Source organism: Quercus suber, unplaced genomic scaffold (assembly GCF_002906115.3).
Source record: "Quercus suber isolate HL8 unplaced genomic scaffold, Cork oak 2.0 scaffold_105, whole genome shotgun sequence".
Classification (NCBI taxonomy): Eukaryota; Viridiplantae; Streptophyta; class Magnoliopsida; order Fagales; family Fagaceae; genus Quercus; species Quercus suber.
Window position 1 is genome coordinate 358,960 of NW_027069570.1, and position 21,047 is coordinate 380,006.

At 33.9% G+C, this 21,047-nt stretch overlaps 1 protein-coding gene and 1 pseudogene across 2 annotated transcripts; one reads left to right on the plus strand and one right to left on the minus strand.

The window, feature by feature from the left end:
* Window positions 1-1,066: 1,066 nt before the first annotated feature.
* LOC136061263 (zinc finger CCCH domain-containing protein ZFN-like) lies at window positions 1,067-6,642 on the minus strand (annotated as a pseudogene).
* Window positions 6,643-17,872: 11,230 nt separating this feature from the next.
* Window positions 17,873-19,970, plus strand: LOC111997160 (photosystem I reaction center subunit III, chloroplastic). Of its 2 annotated transcripts, none has more exons than XM_024029229.2 (2): window positions 17,873-18,751; window positions 19,819-19,970. In XM_024029229.2, exon 1 carries the CDS (start codon window positions 18,058-18,060, stop codon window positions 18,733-18,735), a length of 678 nt encoding a protein of 225 aa, XP_023884997.1. In that variant the 5' UTR covers window positions 17,873-18,057; the 3' UTR covers window positions 18,736-18,751; window positions 19,819-19,970. The 2 variants fall into 2 exon arrangements, with proteins under 2 accessions (XP_023884997.1, XP_023884996.1); XM_024029228.2 differs by having other exon boundaries at window positions 17,875-18,751; window positions 19,816-19,970.
* The last annotated feature ends 1,077 nt before the right edge of the window (window positions 19,971-21,047 follow it).

Here is a 21,047-nt window from a genome sequence, read left to right on the forward strand (position 1 = left end):
TTACAAGTTCCCATATCTATAATCTATCAATAATATATTATAACATTTGGATCCCAAATGGATATATGCTACAATAATAGTTATTCATTTTCAAAATATACTCAATGGCACGTGGCAACTTCCTATACTTAATTGGTATAATTGGACAAACAATGCTATGTGTCAAAATATTATTTGTAAATGTCAATGTATTTGTCATAAAACTAGACACATGACATATAATTAAAATTTTGAATGAAATAATTACATTTAATGGGTATGATTGAACAAACAATGTCAAGTGTTAAAGTATTATTTAAACATGTCAATGTATTTGCCATACAACTAGATGCATGACATATAATTAAAATTTTGAATGAAATAATTACATTTCTTTCAAGGATGGGCCCAAGGGGCCCTAGTCCCTCCCCCCCCCCCCCGTTAAAACTATAGATGGCAGTGCAGAGCATCATAGCAGAGTTGGTGAGCATAGGTGCATGAGTCAAGCAGCAGTAAGTGCAGCACCTGATGAGCAAAGGTGCACGAGCCAAGCAACGAGGATAGCATCAGAGCCTACCTGGGCTAGCACAGATCTTCTAGAAGTAATTGAAGAAGTTCCTTATCAGGAGCTATTCTTCCATAACTTTGAGGAGTTAGTTCCACGAAGTTAGGCAGTTAGAGAGTTCGTTATTTGTGGATGCCACGTGTAAAGCTTAGATGGTTCTAGTAACAGATTTTAGCGCCAGATTAGGAAGTTAGTTATTTTGCTTGGTTTAAACTGTATGCAAGTAGGATTAGGCTATGTATTTCAAATATATCAGAAAGACATTAAAATCAGTATCCATTGGAATTCACCAATCACCATATGTGACAACTTGAAGTATTGGGAAAAAAAATAAAACATTAAAATCAGAAAGACAGGCTGAAATGTTCGCATTGGAATTCACCAATCCCCATATGTGACAATATTGCAGTTTTTATACCATGCAGCAATATGAAATTCAGGAGATTCAAGTCTGTCCACTGATTTGCATTTTCAGAACAGAATTAACTTGACATGAACTGGGTACATCTCCAGCAATGAGAAATGAATTTACAGATAACTCTTTCTTAACTCCAAAAGACTATAAAAAGTAAAAGACTTGTGTCTTCATTTATCCGTGTCAATGTTATCATCACCAGAAGGCATCTGTCTACTCTCCCACAGTGAAAATTGCCCGGCCTTTGCCTGCGTCATCAAGTTCTTCTGATGACAAACTTAATGCAGCAGTTCCTGATGATGATAAAGAGAGATATTTGCTGATATCGATGAGGTGGTCGAACTTGCAACGTGGACTGAATTTGCAGAAACCATAGCGAGAATAGAAGATGCACAAAGCCTCTCCCAGGTGTAAAGGAAGACCCATGGGAGTCAATGAAGAGAAATGTAAACCAAAGCAATATGCAGAAAACAGAGTAAAAGATGGAGATATTTTTTTGAATTGAATATTATGATTCTTGATTCATTGATTGGGATTACAAGCTCAGTACATATATGGATACATAATTGACTCCGTAGAGTTCTAATCAATTCTAACAAATTATTGTGAAGATCAATCAGTGACTGACGTGTACAAAATCAGTAACTAACTCCACTAATTAACAACTAAACTGCACTAAGCTTAAACTATCTGCAGTTTAGCCTAAACTATAGCTTTGATACAAGTCGTTTTGGCTCATCAGGGTCATCATGCTTTTCACTCGAGGCAGTTTCTGAAGCAGGAATTAATCTCTCTCTAGGATGATGAAACCAACAATATGCACCGAACATACATAAACCAGTTCTTATGTAATATGTGCATTCAGCTTCGTCAGGTCTCTCAGGATATACATTCTCTCTCTGCAAAGGAAGATCCGTGGGATTCGAGACAGTCTGAAGCAGGAATTGGTATCTCTCTAGGATGATGAAACTGACATAATGCACCAAACTTACAGTAACCAGTTCTCATGTAATATAAGCATTCAGGTCTGTCAGGTCTCTGAGGAAAACGATCCGTGGGATTCAAGACATAGTCTGAAGCAGGAATTAGTCTCACAGGAAGTACATTCTTACAGTCACCAGTTTCCATATAAAATTGGCATTCAGGTTAGCCAGGTCTCTCAGGAAGTACATTCTTCCTCTGCAAAGCATCGAATTTCCCTTCAGATCCTGCATTAGCTGATTCACCTTGCCATGAGGTTCAATAAATCTGACTGTTTCGAACCGTCTGCTGCTGGGTCTCTGAAGGCAAGAATGATCCAAGTAGACCGATTAATGCATTCCACCGATGTAGAAGCCAAGGTGCATGACTCGAAGGTCCTTGCCAGAGTGGACTGGGAATAAAAGATGCTCTTGACCAATCTGTAATTCCTCCTGGATATGACTGCTGACGAGGCGTAGTTGGAGACTGGACGGTTGGATAAGCAGGTGAAAAATTCAATGAAACCATCATATTAGACGGTTGAGGGTGATGAAATTTACAGGTGTTTCCAAATTTGCGTGGGCCTTGTGCTGTACTTAATTGTGTATAGTGTTTAGTGTAATTTTGTTTACGATCATGTTAATGTATATACTTTGTACCCCTAATTAATTGGTATGTAATAAAGAAGCAAAAAATTATTTATGCGTAATCTACATGAGTGACTTTAAAGATGGAATGAAAAATATGATTCTAGGGGAAAGAAAAAATTACTTACATAATACAATCTATTGACATGCTCGTTGCAAATTGATTACATATTTAGTAGTAATTTTCTTCATAAAAACATCTGGATTATTTACTGAGTTCACGAAAAAAATTATTTTTATTTAATACATGTCTTAGGATTTAGATTTGCAAATTCCATGACAATGTAATAAATCATGAGTCAGTAATGAGTCACTCAATGTTTAATATTAAAGTGTGAAAAAATTCAAAGAAGACACTTTGTACAGATTTCAACTACCATTCAATCATCTCTCGATTGATCAAAACCCCCAAGTTTTGACAGACTTTTGATCACTTTATGATCAATTGAAATAGGGTTTCTAACAAAATTTCGACTGCTACTCAGTTGACTGAAAATTGGGGATTTAGTAAGTAACATGTTTTAATGAAGTCAGTGCTTGTGTTTTCCAAACCCTAATTGGAACGCCTATTTATGGCCCTTTATATGAAGACTTCATAGGCATGTAGAAGCAGATTTTTAAAAGCAACACATATTTGAAGATCAAAGCCTTCACCTTCCAACCTGTGAGAACAGAGAGCATATTGACATGTATTCTATGATTTTGTTAAGTTATCAAAGATCTTGAAAACATGGAGGCTTCATCCCAATGGAGTTCACTATGTTATGAAATCTTTGAGGAGGTTCCTTAGAGTTGTTCAAAGGTTCTCGTTATTCGTGAAAGAGGTCATATACAAAAAATTCGGAGTTTTTGAAGTTGTTATGGGTCATAGCCACAAGTTCAGATAATGGGTATTGTCTAGAACAAAGGTTTTGTACTAGATTTGTAACTTCTTTTCATATACTGGGGACATTCTAGCCTTTTGCCCTTAATTGTTTTTTTATTTAGCAATTTGCCCCTATTTCGAAACTATATAGGGATATGCCTCTGTTTCAATACTCGATTACCCTAAAATCGAGTTTCAATGAAATAGTCGATTTGTAGAAAATCGAGTTATGCCCGATCAAACTTTAAAAAAAAAAAAATTTGCATGTAACTCGAGCTTAGGGAAATCGAGTTCCATGCAAAAAACTTTTACAAGTGTGATCAGCCAATATTCAGGGAGACCTATAGCGGCGTTTTTAAGCCCTATAGTGGCGTTTTTCTGGAAAAATTTTTTATACCGGGTTTCAGTGGCCCTATAGCAGCGTTTTTTAATTCCTGTAGTGGTGTTTTTCTGGAAAATTTTTTTATACCAGGTTTCATTGGCCCTATAGCGGCGTTTTTTATCCCTATAGTGATGTTTTTAAGCCCTATAGTGACGTTTTGGAACTCGATTTCCATTTACTCGAGTTTCATGATTTTTTTTTTTTTTAAAGTTTGATCGGGCATAACTCGATTTTAAACCAATCGAGTACTTTAAGTAACTCGATTTTAGGGTCATCGAGTATTGAAACAGGGGCACGCACCTATATAGTTTCGAAACAAGGGCATTTTGCCAATTAAAAAAATAAAAGGGGGTAAAATGCTAGAATGTCCTCATATACTGTGTATCCTTAGTTGGAGTAGGTTATCCTTGTTGTGGTTTATCCTTTTGACTGTTATCCATCATTTTTCTAGCTCATCACCAAATTTGGTGTCTGTTGTTTTATTGCTTTATAATTTGGTGCTTGCAATTTGTGGTTTATAACCATGCTATTGTGATCACATATTTGAATTATATGGTAATAATTATTGTTAAGGTTAATGTTGTTATTGTTGGCAAATTCGACGAGTTTGTAATCTATCAAATTAAGTCTATAATGTGACCTTGAAGATTGAATCAAATTCATGACAAATTGTGCAAGACACAACTTACGAAAGACAAAACATTCTGTGTTAGACTACCTTTCGATCAAGGCTTGGTAGAAGTTTCACAGCCACTTGATCGATCAAAAATTGTTGCTGATGTGTTTTAATTCTTAGAGTGTAGCATGTGCTCAGGATTTTGTACCCCAGCTACTGCTAGTATATAAGAGACTCCTTTACACGATTTTTAAGAGGCTTGAGAGGCTGTTTTTGTACCCTAAAGAAAGGTATTATGCAAGCCAAATATTTACTTCCCGTGTTTAGATGGAGAGAAATTCAACGTGGTGATTGAAGCGTTTGAGTAGTGAATTGAAATACACAAGATCACGGAGTTATTGTAGTGAAGTAAATCTTTAGAAGTTTATTAGAGTCGATCGGAGGTTCCGGTCATGATCGTGGGTGTGTCATCCACATAACATTCATGTAGCTGAGTAGTCCAGAGAATTTGAAGAAGTGTAAGGCTTCGGTTGTAAGTTGTCTAAAGGTCGTGGAGTCTCAATAAGGGTTTTACTTAAGGCCAAAATGGCCAAATACCTCAAATTGCCGAAATTTTCAGCAAATTAACATTGTTCGCGAACTATGTAGCAGAATACTATCCTTTAGGAATTGATTTTGTGACTGTAAAATCAACTTCTTTGGAAATTAAAAAAAAATTAAAGTGGAACTCGATGATTAGGATATCGAGTTCCATTGCAACCAAAAGTCTAAAACCCAAAAACATAATCTGGCCTCACTCACTCTCTCTCTCTCTCTCTCTCTCTCTCCAAATCTCTTTCACTCACCCCAACTTGAAAATCAAATCCATCTCTCTCTCTACCTATCCTCTCAATGTGAAATTCAAAAAAGCCCCAAATTTGCCACTCTTGCTCAGTTCATTCAGAATTTGACGGACAAAAGGTGATTATGTAAGTTAAAATTTTATAATTTAAGAAGTTGTGCTAACTTCCAATAGACCTTTACGAAAGATTGTCCCACATTGTCTTTTACACAAGGAATTTTTTTGGGTACTTTGATTTTATTATTTATTTTTTGGGTAAAATTTTTAGGTTCTCAAACTTTCAATACTGAAAAAAAAAAAAAAAAAAAACTAAACAACCAAACAAAAACAGACAAACAACATGAAAGCAAAAAGAAAGATGCATATGCATGAAGGCATGATAGAAAAATGCAGATGCATGAAAGCATGATTCCAAAAGCAGATAAGAAATCAAGCAAAAAGAGTCCTATTTGAGATAGAAAGAATTAAAGCAGAGAACAAACAAAAAAGACAATTAAGTCTTAGGCTCTTTTCTCACCCACACAGCATGAGTATTTGGCCGTGAAGATGAAAAGACACGTGTCCTAGTATGTCTACAAAAGGACAGAGAAGAATTAAGATTCTCTTGAATTTGAGTTAAAAAGCTCAAAACTTTTAATAACTCTTCAAGCAAAGGTGTAGGTCATTGAGAGGAAACCTGTAACCGTTTAGACAATTGCTTATGAGGATACAACTTAAAGTAATTAGGACGAATGTGTCCAGAAACACCATAATGGTGACAAACATGAGTAGTTTTAGAGCTAATCGGCTTCCTAGAAGTAGGTCTAACCTTAGAGGTTGACAGAGACCTCAACTTAGGACAATTTGGCCTAATATGACCAACAATATGACAATGATGACAAATGGGGACAAATTCAGATTTATCATTCAACCTAGGAGGAGTTTTAGACATAGATTTAGAAATTTCAGCATTAACATCAAATTGTTTACCTTTGTCTATCCTAGCAATATTAGCCTTCAATTCTTGATTATTCCTTTTAAATGTAGGAATATAAAAATCCTTTTCTTTTGAGTTAGGCTCAACAATAAGTTTGACACTAAATAATTTTTCAACTTCAGTTTTAGATTCAACTAGTTGCTCTTCCAAACTTTTAATTTTGTCCACTTGAGATGAAATTTGATTTTTAAAATTCTCATTCAAATTATTGGCTTTATCCAATTTTGCAATCAAATCATTTTTTTCAAGCTTGACCTTTTTAATTTTAGATTTCAATTTTGTAGAACATTCAAGAGATTTCATCCAAAAATTATAAAGCTTGCAATAGGCATCTTGAAAATCATCATCATCATTCAACACAAGATCATGCAAATCAAAACAATCAAGAGATTCCATGACAACGGGAGTCAAGGATCACACTCAAGAAATTAATCCAATCAGCGTGAACCCGTTCTAATACCACTTGTTGAGAAATTTAGACTCTGGTTGATAGAATTAACAAGTTTTAAACCTAAGTTATTAATTAGATTTATTATGAATAAACTTGTTGAAACAAACAAACATCAATATCATGTCAATAATGAATGCAGCGGAAAAGTAAATAAGACAAGATATGATGACCCAGGAAAACCAATGAAACCAACCAGTTTCATAGTAAAAAACCTGGGGGGAAACCTTCCCGAAAAGCAATCCACTATAGTAAAGAGAAGTTTCAGATCTAATACAAAACTTTTGTCTCTAGACTCTACAATCCCCGTAGATGAACTCACAGCAGAAACCTTCTACCACTTCAGAACTTTTGAACTCTTCAATATATGAACGCCACCCTTTGATGTTGCACGAATCACAGTACGTGACTAACCAATTGCGCGGATCCTAGTACGCGACTTCAATCACCAACTAGAAGAAGATGTTGGCTGCAAAATTCTTCACTTCATCGACAATGAAGATCAAGAAGAAGAGTCTTATTTTAGATAGAAAGAATTAAAGCAGAGAACAAACAGAAAAGACAATTAAGTCTTAGGCTCTTTTCTCACTCACACAGCATGAGTCTTTGGTCGTGAAGATGAAAAAGCATATGTCCTAGTATATCTACTAAAGGACATAGAAGAATTAAGATTCTCCTGAATTTGAGTTAAAAAGCTCAAAACTTTTAATAATTCTCCAAACAAAGGTGTAGGTCCTTGAGAGGAAACCTGTGACCGTTTGGACAATTGCTTATGAGGATACAACTTAAAGCAATTAGGACGAATGTATCCAGAAACACCACAATGGTGACAAACATGAGTAGTTTTAGGGCTACTCGGCTTCCTAGAATTAGGTCTGACCTTAGAGGTTGACAGAGACCTCAACTTAGGACAATTTGGCCTAATATGACCAACAATATGACAATGATGACAAATGGGGACAAATTCAGATTTATCATTCAACCTAGGAGGAGTTTTAGACATAGGTTTAGAAACTTTAGCATTAACATCAGATTGTTTACCTTTGTCTATCCTAGCAATATTAGCCTTCAACTCTTGATTATTCCTTTTAAACGTAGGAATATAAAAATCCTTTTCTTTTGAGTTAGGCTCAACAACAAGTTTGGCACTAAATAATTTTTCAACTTCAGTTTTAGATTCAACTAGTTGCTCTTCCAAACTTTTAATTTTGTCCACTTGAGATGAAATTTGATTTTTAAAATTCTCATTCAAACTATTGGCTTCATCCAATTTTGCAATCAAATCATCTTTTTCAAGCTTGACCTTTTTAATTTTAGATTTCAATTTTGTAGAACATTCAAGAGATTTCATACAAAAATTATAAAACTTGCAATAGGCATCTTGAAAATCATCATCATCATTCAACACAAGATAATGCAAATCAAAACAATCAAGAGATTCCATGACAACGGGAGTCAAGGATCACACTCAGGAAATTAATCCAATCAGAGTGAACCCGCTCTAATACCACTTGTTGAGAAATTTAGACCCTGGTTGATAGAATTAATAAGTTTTAAACCCAAGTTATTAATTAGATTTATTATGAATAAACTTGTTAAAACAAACAAACATCAATATCATGTCAATAATGAATGCAGCGGAAAAGTAAATAAGACAAGATTTGATGACCCAGGAAAATCAATGAAACCAACCAGTTTCATAGTAAAAAACCTGGGGAGAAACCTTCCCGAAAAGCAATCCACTATAGTAAAGAGAAGTTTCAGATCTAATACAAAACTTTTGTCTCTAGACTCTACAATCCCCGTAGATGAACTCACAGCAGAAACCTTCTACCACTTCAGAACCTTTGAACTCTTCAATATATGAATGCCACCCTTTGATGTTGCACGAATCACAGTACGTGACTAACCAATTGCGCGGATCCCAGTACGCGACTTCAATCACCAACTAGAAGAAGATGTTGGCTGCAAAGTTCTTCACTTCATCGACAATGAAGATCAAGAAGAAGAGTCCTATTTTAGATAGAAAGAATTAAAGTAGAGAACAAACAGAAAAGACAATTAAGTCTTAGGCTCTTTTCTCACCCACACAGCATAAGTCTTTGGCCGTGAAGATGAAAAGGCACGTGTCCTAGTATATCTACTAAAGGACATAGAAGAATTAAGATTCTCCTGAATTTGAGTTAAAAAGCTCAAAACTTTTAATAATTCTGCACACAAAGGTGTAGGTCCTTGAGAGGAAACCTGTGACCGTTTGGACAATTGCTTATGAGGATACAACTTAAAGTGATTAGGACGAATGTGTCCAGAAACACCACAATGGTGACAAACATGAGTAGTTTTAGAGCTACTCGGCTTCCTAGAAGTAGGTCTAACCTTAGAGGTTGACAGAGACCTCAACTTAGGACAATTTGGCCTAATATGACCAACAATATGACAATGATGACAAATGGGGACAAATTCAGATTTATCATTCAACCTAGGAGGAGTTTTAGATATAGGTTTAGAAACTTCAGCATTAACATCAGATTGTTTACCTTTGTCTATCCTAGCAATATTAGCCTTCAACTCTTGATTATTCCTTTTAAATGTAGGAATATAAAAATCCTTTTCTTTTAAGTTAGGCTCAACAACAAGTTTGGCACTAAATAATTTTTCAACTTCAGTTTTAGATTCAACTAGTTGCTCTTCCAAACTTTTAATTTTGTCCACTTGAGATGAAATTTGATTTTTAAAATTCTTATTCAAATTATTGGCTTCATCTAATTTTGCAATCAAATCATCTTTTTCAAGCTTGACCTTTTTAATTTTAGATTTCAATTTTGTAGAACATTCAAGAGATTTCATACAAAAATTATAAAGCTTGCAATAGGCATCTTGAAAATCATCATCATCATTCAACACAAGATCATGCAAATCAAAACAATCAAGAGATTCCATGACAACGGGAGTCAAGGATCACACTCAGGAAATTAATCCAATCAAAGTGAACCCGCTTTAATACCACTTGTTGAGAAATTTAGACCCTGGTTGATAGAATTAACAAGTTTTAAACCCAAGTTATTAATTAGATTTATTATGAATAAACTTGTTAAAACAAACAAACATCAATATCATGTCAATAATGAATGCAGCGGAAAAGTAAATAAGACAAGATTTGATGACCCAGGAAAACCAATGAAACCAACCAGTTTCACAGTAAAAAACATGGGGGCAAACCTTCTCGAAAAGCAATTCACTATAGTAAAGAGAAGTTTCAGATCTAGTACAAAACCTTTGTCTCTAGACTCTATAATCCCCGTAGATGAACTCACAGCAGAAACCTTCTACCACTTCAGAACCTTTGAACTCTTCAATATATGAACGCCACCCTTTAATGTTGCACGAATCCCAGTACGTGACTAACCAATTGTGTGGATCCAAGTATGCGACTTCAATCATCAACTAGAATAAGATGTTGGCTGCAAAGTTCTTCACTTCATCGACAATGACGATCAAGAAGCACTTGGTTACAAAACCCTAAGGCGTAAAGACGCAGTAACTTCTTTCAGAGAGAAGAAGGCATCGGTCACCTTTTACATATGTTCTTCTTGTATTCTCTTATGTGACGGCCTCTAAAATAAGCCTTATATAGGTCTAGAGTTGTGAGAAAAGAAACCCTACACAAATACATAAGCCTGGCCCAAAAATAAAAAATCTGAATTTTCGTAACCTTGACAGATAGCAGGTGTCGAGCAGGTGTCGAGAAGGTGTCGAGGTTTAATGAGGCTAGATAGATACAGCTATCGAGGAAGTGTCGAGAAGGTGTTGAGGGGACAGAAACTTTCTCGATCGATCCACCAGGTATCGAGAAGGTGTCGAGATTGTGATAACAATCAATTGAAGAGCTCGATAGATAGCCAGGTGTCGAGGAAGTGTCGAGCAGCTATCGAGATATCTGTCCATAGGTTTCGAGCTATCTGTCCAGCTTTAATGATCACCTTTTCTTCACTTGTTTTTTGGTCCAATATTCATGGCTTTAATACTAGACTTGAACAACATGTTCTTTGAAGTATTAAACACATCCTAGATCTACCAAATTACAAGTAAAATGCGTTTTGTCAAAGGATTAGCCAACTACATAAAATATGTCCTTAACACAAAGTATCATTTGCATGTCTAATAACGCCTTAAAATGTATACTTGTGTATATTTATGTGGGCGTTATCTCTTTATTACTATGCTTAATTTGTATAATTAAGTCATGATTTGCATTAGTCCCTATTATTTATCTTTACATAATTTCTTGAATAAGATGCTATTCATTGTGTGTAATTTTCTACTTTCAGGAAATCATGTGAGAAAAATGAGTTTATAGGAATTTGTGAGAGAATGGAGGCCAAACTAGAATTAAAGTGGAGCTAAAGGACCATGCTTAAATGTATAAGGAGGTGTAGCTAGAGTGCTTGGATCGTCTACCATGATTGGAAACTTCAAATAAGGAAAGAAATCAAAGAGACAGAGTCTGAAAAGGAAAAATCGGATTTGAGCACTGATTAGTATTTTGGGTGTATCTCTCTCTTCAAAAATCCAATTGACACAAAGCCAGATGGGTTGGAACCATGAATTAAATATCTACAACTTTCCAGTTTTGAGATTTTCGAAATTCTCAATTTTTGAATGCCGAAATTAACTCACAAGTTACTGCTATAAACCTGGACAGAAATTAAAATAGTAAAAGTTTTATTTTCTTTGGACACTTTTGACATGAGGGTTTGGAAGGGAAGCTGTGGAGAACAAATTTTTGGCAGAGAAAACCTTGTATTTTTCTTTCTCTAATGGCAGCCTAAACTCTTTGCTAGGGCTAGGGATAATGTTTCTTCTATACGGTATGAATATTCAATGTGATTCTTTCTAGAATTTTATCAACGACATATTTGATTGTTCACTTAGATTTCTTTTGATGCATTAGTTCTTCCATGCTTTCAATAAGTTCAATCATGTTTTTCTTATTGTTTAGATGAATTTCTAATAGTTTCAAATAGAAATCAGGTTTTAAAGTGAATGGGTTTTTCTGAAAACTTTTCTAACCGCATTATCAATCTAGGTTATCATGCGTTCTTGAATTGTTTCAGTTCAACTGAATCATAAGTATTTAATTGCATAAGAACAATCAATTATGAAATATATATTTTCTTAGATCACAAAGAATTTCATATCGATATAGGGAAACTCCTCGATGCCTTGGTATTTACATTATTGATTTTAATAAGCTTTTATTATTATTCTTGTTAACATTTACCAAGAAAAAGTACTTTTCTTCTTCATCCAAATTGTTATTTAATTATATTGTCTTTGAATTTACCCTGCTCCTTATGGTTTGATCTCGATACTCCAAGAATTATATTGCTACGATCTCCTGCACTTAGGCGTGAGCAAGCAATGTCCAACACTCAACCGATACAAAAACACTAAGGTAGTTGCATCAAGGATACAAGATCCAACAAGGGCACAAGTGTAGAGTACTAAAGATAATGCATACATAATCTAAAAGTACTAAAAGGCTACAAAGCAAAGGTACATATTAAAGCATAGTTTAAATAGCTAAAACATTCAAGCATTCATAACATATCATGTCCAAATATTTTAAAACCAAGTACTAAAGTTATAGAGTACTTAAAAACCAAACCAAAGTACTAATATAAGTGCTATGAAAGCCCATAATAGAAACTAAAACCAAACTTAACCATAAAAGCTATAAAACTTATAAAAGTTCTTCCCCTCAAGGTAAGGCTCCCCCTTAAAAGCTACTCCGTACTACTTCCCCTTTTTTACCAGAATGGCCAAAGAGCTAAGGCTAGTTGGTGAAGCTATCAAACTTGGTTGTAAGCAAGTTGATTTGGTCTTGAATGGTGGTTAGTCTGTCGAAGTGCTCATTTTGGACTTCTCTCAAGCCGTCAATCCTTTCAAGAATGATCCGAAAAGCATCTGGAGGCATTGCAAAAGATGATGAGGCTCTGCTTCTTCCTCTACCACTAACTCTTTGGGAAGAAGATGGTTGTCCTTCCGCTTCACTCTCGGTGTCCATGGGCTGTTCTTGTGCAGGATCAACCTCCTCCTCATCACCCGGAAGATGAACTTTGCTCCTTGTGATTGTTAGAGCATTGATAGTAGGAGGTGTAGGCATGAGGTTGATGTCTTGGGGAGTCTTTTTCATGAAGGATCCTCATGATTAGACTAGGGAGGATAAGCTTAGGTCTTGAGGTTGTCCTTGTTTCATCGGCAAGAATGGAGAATAGATGAGCACTGATGTCAATGTAGATATTCTCCCGAAGCTCCATGAGGAAGATGGCTCTTGCATTGTTGATGGTGGTCATCTTCCTTACCGGATATAGGCTGAACACCATGATGTAGGTAAGGCATCGTAAATCCGGTGGGAAAGTAGTTATGTTGAGACATCTTCCTTCTCTAACACCACCAATATGAGATTGAACCGTCTCTATGGAGAGCATTCTGTCTTTGAAGTGAGTGAAGTCATGTTCTACATCTCCAAATCCGAGAACCTCATCAATGTCCTCCACTTCAATGGTGAATTCATGGCCTCTAACCCAATAGTCTATGATATACTTTTGTAGGATGGCATTGGCGTAGAATTCTCGAATTAGTGGTTCACAAACCCCTGGGAGATCACTCAGTAGCTTTTCCCAACCTCTTTCCAGAAAACAGCTTGGGATGAAGTAGTCCTTGAGATTAACAAGATCCACAAATCGCTCTTGAATGATTGGAGCTTTCACAAAGTGCTGGTTGTATCGCTCAAAATGTTGGATGGAGCGAAATCGAGTCTCATCCATGCGTTTCCTCTTGTCACCATGCTAAGCAGAGGTTTTCTTTGGAGCCATCTGTTAAACAGAGCAGCAAAGACCACAAAATAGAGCACAAAATATGATAACAAACTTGATTAGTAATAAGTTAGTACCAAATTAGAAATTTTGAATTAAATCCTAAAAACTGAATTTAAAGAGTAATTCAAAAAAAGAGAGCACATTTGGTTTATTTTATAGGCATATAATACTGTCCTAGTTTATAGGATTCCAGTTTTATAGGTATATACAAAACATTTGATTTTATAATTCCTCTAGGTGTAAGGATTTTAAATACTAGGGAGCAAACGTGTTTTTGAATTAGAATAGATATAATTTTTTATAAAAAAAAATTAACCAAACAAAACAAAATTCAACTTTTTCAAAAACATCTACCAAACAAATTTCCTGAATTTCGTTTTTGGAAATTGTGTTTTTCCTTTTAACTAACAAAACGTGTTTTTCATTTTAAAAACAGAGAATTTTTTTTTTTCTTTTTCCCTTGAAAACAAGAAAACAAAAATAGAAAATAAAAACAGTTACCAAACATGGTCTAAGTTGAAGAACAAAATTTTAGTTTTGAAATTGTGTATTCAACCTATGATTTCAGTTTAAAAAATAAGTGTGTAATAATGTGTGTATAACAAGATGTGTATAACAATATTTATTAAAGGGTCATGTTAACAGCTGTCTTTAGGGTAATTGTTAATAAACCAAATTAGGAAAGTTTTAACACCATTTTCATGGGAAATATAAAAAGTTGTTAGAAAAATTAATTACTTCATAATTTTTTAATAAAATGTTTTTTTTTAAATGGTTCCTAAACCAATGCTCTTAGAATATTAGTTAACATTTTCCTTTATTAAAAAAAAAAAAAAAATGAAGTAGAACTATTAGGTGCCGTAGAGTAGAACTACAGAAAGGCATATATCAAGTGGGAGGGTGGACTTTGGCAAAAAAAAAATTGACTTTCATGGGAGTTATCTATTCTATAATGCCATTACACAACTTTTTATTTACAAAAATACCTTTTGTTCTCAGGTGAAAAGTTGAGAATTTGAAAGGCAAAATTTGACTGATGTGTCACCGGGGGATTTTTTTTTTACATTTAAATTTATGTTTGGTACATCCTATATTCACATAATAGAGTTTTTTTTTTTTTTTTTAAATTTTATTTACTTTGAATTGGGGATAGTCTATTTTATAGTGAATGTCAAATTTATATATTATCAAACATTTTGGTCTACTTGGTCTAATTATGAAACATTTCAGTCTAATTTATATATTTACTCTCTCTCTCTCTCTCTCTCTCTCTCTCTCTCTCTCTCTGTGTTTTTGGCTTGATATTTATTTGAGTTAATACTTGATTATTTTTTAAGTAATAATTTGAATTTGTATCAGAACACAATCTTGGTTATGCTAATTAAAGATCGACATTAGGTCTATTTCAGTCCACTTCACCTATTTGGTCCAGTTCGGTCTACTTCAGTCCAATTTATTCTATTTTGGTCCACTTCAGTCCAATTATGTCCATTCGGTCAATTCAATCCAATTCGGTCTATTCAGTCCCGTTCGGTCCACTTAGTTCATTTAGGTCTATTTCGATCTACTTCATTCAATTTAGTCATGTTTGGACCGCTTTAGTTAATTCTGTCAAATAAAGTCCATTTGGTCTACTAAAGTCCATTGGGTCTACTTTGATCTAATTTGGTCAATTCGGTCTATTTCAGATCACTTCAGTCCAATTTGGTATACCTACTTAAGAATGGGAAAATACAAGTTTGGATTGATAGTACTATCAATTATTTGAGTAATATCAATTGTAATTGTATCATAAGCTTTGATTATCATAATTATTTCTTTTAACAGAATGTGAATTTGAATAATAACTTTGAAACTTAAAATTTTTAATTGTACCAAAAAAGAAAACTAGGAAAATATAATGCATAATAAAAATAATTTGAAGAATATGGACCATTTCAATATGAGTTTTAGAGAATAAATTATACATATCGAATATAAGTTTTTATGAGTTTTAATTATCAAATATAATAAGCTCTTTTAAGAGAATGAAGAATTTGAATAATTTATTTAAATAGAAATTATACACACACGTGTGCACGCGCACGCACACACACACACACACATATTTATTTATTTTGCTTGAAGATATAATCAACTTTACTTGAAAATATAATCAACCTCATGCAATTCATTTAAAAGTAATGATATTAAAACAAATGAGTAACAACCTTAAAGATTAGATTTGTATATCAATAGCCTTCACGTTAGAAAGACATTCACTTAAATTTAGCTAGACCAAAGTGGACTGAAATGTTACGTTAAGATATTATGATTTTGAGATATATATATATATATATATATTTTATACATTTTGATGCGAGATGCAGAAGCGTTAAGAAGTAAAACACGTTTACTTCTAGAAAACAAGAAACAAAACACGTTTGCTTCTAAAAATAACCTCGAATCCATAAGGGTTCCTTGAATTCACAAGGAGAAAGGGTTTGGAATCTACCATACAATAAGAAGACAAAAGTCTGAATTTTATTGATTGAATAATTGTTTCCAAAAAACGTGTATAGACTTAAGGGCCCATTTAAGGACTCCATAAAACTTGATAGATAATAAAATATATTCTAAAATAACTTCTAATTAATACCTAACCATAACAGGAATCAAGTTTGATCTAAAAAGTACTAAATGCACCTAAAAACAAGGAAGTAAATCACGTAAACCAAAAATAACGTTTTTTACAAAACAAAATACAAAAAATAATAAATTACAATAATTAAATAGTAAATTGTGTCTTACATCACATTTGGATTTAGAATAGGTGCCTACAACCCAAACATGTCTTTTCCCTATATGTAAGTATACAAAAAAGGATTGAATTGAATTAAAGTGTACACAAATGGATCGAATTGGACCAAATGGAACGAAGTAGACCGAATAGATTGAATAAGACCAAATGGGAACAAGGTGGATGAAATTGGATTCTGTAGGACTGAATAGGACAAAGTGGGCCATATAGGACTGAAAAAGACGGAGTGGACTAATGTGGACCGTATAGGACCAAAGTGGACCGAATAAGAATGAATGGACAGATTAGGACCAAGGTGGACATAATTGACCGAATAGGACCAAATTGGACTGAATAAAACTAATGTCAGCTTAATAGGACTGAAGTGGATAGAATAGACTAAATAGGACCATCAAGTGGGCCAAATATAACAAAATTGAATAGAATGGACCGAATAGGATCAAAGTGGACTGAATGGTTTGAATAGGATTGAAGTGGACAAAAGTGTACAGAGTGGACCAAAAAAGACCAATATAGACCGAATGAACTAAATAGGACCAAAATGGACTGAAGGGAACCGAAGAGGACAGAATTGACCAAATAGGACAAAATAAAACCAATGTGGACTGAACAGGACTTTTGAATATTTATCAATTTTATTTCATTTTTATTGCTCATATTACTAATTTCTAATGTCTTTTTTCTTTTGTATTTTTTAACTCAAAACTAAAGACTTTAGCCCAAATATAATAAAATTTCATACTTTTCAACTCAACAATTAATTAAAAAAAATGAAATTTTCAACTAAACTTGAGAAGTCAACCTACAAAAAAGAATCAATTTAAAGCCCAATTAGTCCAAAATGGAACGAAGGGGACTGATATTGATCGTGTAAATTGAATTGAACTGAAGAAGACCTAACTGGACTAAATAAAAATTGTTTAATTTTTGGGAGAACAATTATCTTTAAAAAAAAAAAATTTAGAGAACAAATTATACATTATTGCACAGTTAAAAAATAATTCTTTATTTTCACGCGTCGTGTGGATCTGTGACTAGTAATACATTATCTGTAAGAAGTATATAGTTAAAAAATTACTATTTTTTAATAGCTTAAGTTTTGGGGAGAATCGTTAATTTAATATGGTATCAAAGTAGGAGATTTTGAGTTCAATCATTGTATCTTTTACTCTACCTCTAATTTAAAATCTTACATATTAAGTCTCACCTATATATTAAAAAAGAGTTTAAATTTAATTAAATTTATCATTTTTTAATAACTTAAACTTTTGAAATAATCAATAATTTAACATTAATACTTGACTTGAATTTCATTGCATTATCAACAAGTTCATTAATAATTGTTTAACATTGACTTAAAAACTTGGTGGAAAGAATTGTGCACCGAAGGCAAGCAAGCACTTCTCTTATCCACTCAAAACTTAATTTCCGAGTTAGATAGAGAGAGAATCTAAATGAGCCCACAACCAAATAACCCCTAACCAGTTACAAACATCCAACTCAGCCTTCTTACTCCATCCACCTTATCCACCCTCGTCTTCTTCCCTCCGCCACCAATCTCTCCTAATCCTTCAAAGAATCTAAAAACCTTCTCTCCACACCCTTTGCTTCACTCTTCATCACCAACTCCTTCCCATTTCCCACTCAACAAACACTTCCATAGAGACATAACCAAAACAAACATGTCTCTCACTATCCCCACAAATCTCTCAAAACCCATTTTGAAGCCAAAGTTGAGCTCTTCACCCATCCCAAAATCAAGGCCTACGATTGTATGCAGCTCCCAAAACAGCAACCAAGATGAGCAAACCACAACTTCACCATTGAAGGCCTTCTCAGCTGCACTAGCTCTCTCTTCCATTCTTGTCTCAGCCCCAGTACTCCCAGCCAATGCGGACATCGCGGGTCTAATCCCATGCAAAGACTCCAAGCAATTCGCCAAACGTGAAAAGCAACAAATCAAAAAGCTTGAGTCCTCATTGAAGCTTTACGCACCCGACAGTGCACCAGCTCTGGCTATCAAAGCCTCAGTAGAGAAGACAAAGCGTAGGTTCGACAATTATGGAAAACAGGGCTTGCTTTGTGGGTCTGATGGGCTTCCTCATTTGATTGTGAGCGGTGACCAGAGGCACTGGGGTGAGTTCATCACTCCTGGGATTCTGTTCCTGTACATTGCTGGGTGGATCGGGTGGGTGGGTCGGAGCTACCTGATTGCTATAAGGGATGAGAAGAAGCCAACCCAGAAGGAGATCATCATTGATGTGCCTTTGGCTTCGAGCTTGCTTTTCAGGGGTTTCATTTGGCCTGTGGCTGCTTACAGAGAGTTAGTGAATGGTGATCTTGTTGTCAAGGATGTCTAAATTCATCGCTTCTCAGGTTTGCTTTTTATTGAAGCCTCAGCCAATTTAGTTTTTACTTGCTAATGTTTCATATGAGAGCTGAAATTCAATTAATTGCTAGATTCTAAAACAACAATAACTAATCATGACTGTAATCATATATAATATAATAAGTGAAAGTATAATTAGTTTTTAATTGTAATATAATTTTATGTCAAAATGTTCATGTGCCCATTTTATGTAGGATGATCACCTTATTCATTTAAGAAAGACAACCTCATCATCACTATTATTGAATATTTCCATTGGTAAACACAGGTTGCAACATACAACCTAATAGGATAGTTATGCCCAAAATTTCAACCACCATTCAAATCTAAAAACATTCTTATAGTTTTTCTTTCTTTCATTTTTGGGTTAAAAAAATCATATGTTTCTAGTAGTTGTGGTGATGCAAAAATTAATCTCAATAGGTCTACTAATGCACTAATGCCACTGTTTCAAAATCATGCATCTCTTTATATTCTACTCTTGGACTAAATTTGGTGGATAATGCTAGATAATTGATAATATTGCTAGTTAATCCTACTAATGAAGTGGAAATTTGAAATGGGGACTCCAAAGAAAAATTATATATATAGAATTCATGAAAATTTGCTTGTTCATTTAACAAAATTGTCCCGGATTATAATTCTCATGAACATCTCAATTCTCACGAATTGCAAGAATTTTAATTTTAAAAATTTTAAGTAGAAAATTTCTAATGTTAATTTTAGAAAATAAATTTCTTATCAATTAACATTTATATTTATGAATATAGATATTTAAAAATACGGTATATATTCAAATTTTATGTATACCAAACAATAAAAATATCAAATTTTGGGAATCCTAATTTATAAATTCTACTTTTTGTTTGTGAATTTAAAATAAATTATAATGGTCAGAAATTTGAAATTATTAGCAACCAAACACTGAATAGGTCTTCAATAAACTTAGTAAAATAATATCAAATAATATACCAAACAATAAAAATATAAAATTTGTTACTATTGCTACTGCATAATAAAGAATTTTTATTTGGTTATTTTTCTCCAACAGTAGCATGGGATGAAGAGACGCAGTGGAGGGAGGTGGAGTGCTTGTCTTGGGAATTTGTTTGAAGGAGAGAAGTGGGGGAATATTTTCTTGTATTTAACTTGTAAAAGGTTACTTCATTTTATGCGATATTGCTTGTGCTGGACATTTTAAACTAATCCTCTTTACATTTTTAGCCAGTGTAATCAACACCAATGCCAAATATCCCACCGAACCAGCCCGAACGACCTAAGTGTTCATTGTTTAATTTCTTCACATGCCTTCTGTTTTGTATGTGTAGACTGGTTGAGACGATGAAAAAGTGAGAAAATTGAAAAAAAAAAAAATTATGAAAGATAGAAAAATAGGAAAAAATTAAAGATTTTTGTTTATTATAAACATCCTATTACACATCTTTACTTACACTTTTGAAATGCACTGGAATAATGACTTGAAATCACAATTTTCAACTGGATGGAAGAATCTAAGATCATGCGGCTCGTCTCATCGAGAGCCACTCAGCTAGTGATTGTCAAAATTTTGTTCACACCTCATCCATAATGTCTTTGTAATGGGGCGAGTGCCTCCATAATTCTTGTTGCAATGCTCCTACGCAAGTGCTAATGAAGTCGTCCCTCTATTGGTGAATTCAGTGCACATAGAAACTTCTGGTTTGCGGTTCCCTACAAATGACACCAATTATAAGTGGGTAAAACTGAAAAAAAGCAATGATTTTGACTAGCACATATGTCCGAAGTGCTAGGATTCACACATGAACAAAATGCAAAATAGGGAAAAGCTACTAATTAGGTTGGAGACGAACCAATGGGGCTAGTTGGAGGCATTCCAAAGAGAAAGTTAGTGATGAGTTTAATAAAATTAGTTTAAGAAAAAGAAAAATTTTTAGTTTATATTGTATTAGTAACGTAAGATTTACATTGTAAACTAAACAAATGTTTGCTGTTGTACACATTTGTTTAGTTTACAATATAATATTTACATTACTAGTATAATGTAAACCTATAATTATTCTTAGGAAATATGACAAAGTAGTAGTGAGATAATAGAGTGCACACCTTTCTCTAACTTAGTATGCTCTTCTAGAAATTTTTGAGTGGGAGGCTAAAATGGGAGGCTAGTATTATAAGATTTTTTTTATAAAAAATTATAATCATCTTTTTTCAACTTTTGTTAGTGATTTTAACAGTGATAAGCTGTAGTGAGGTGAATATAATTTATTTTTGAAAAATAAGAGA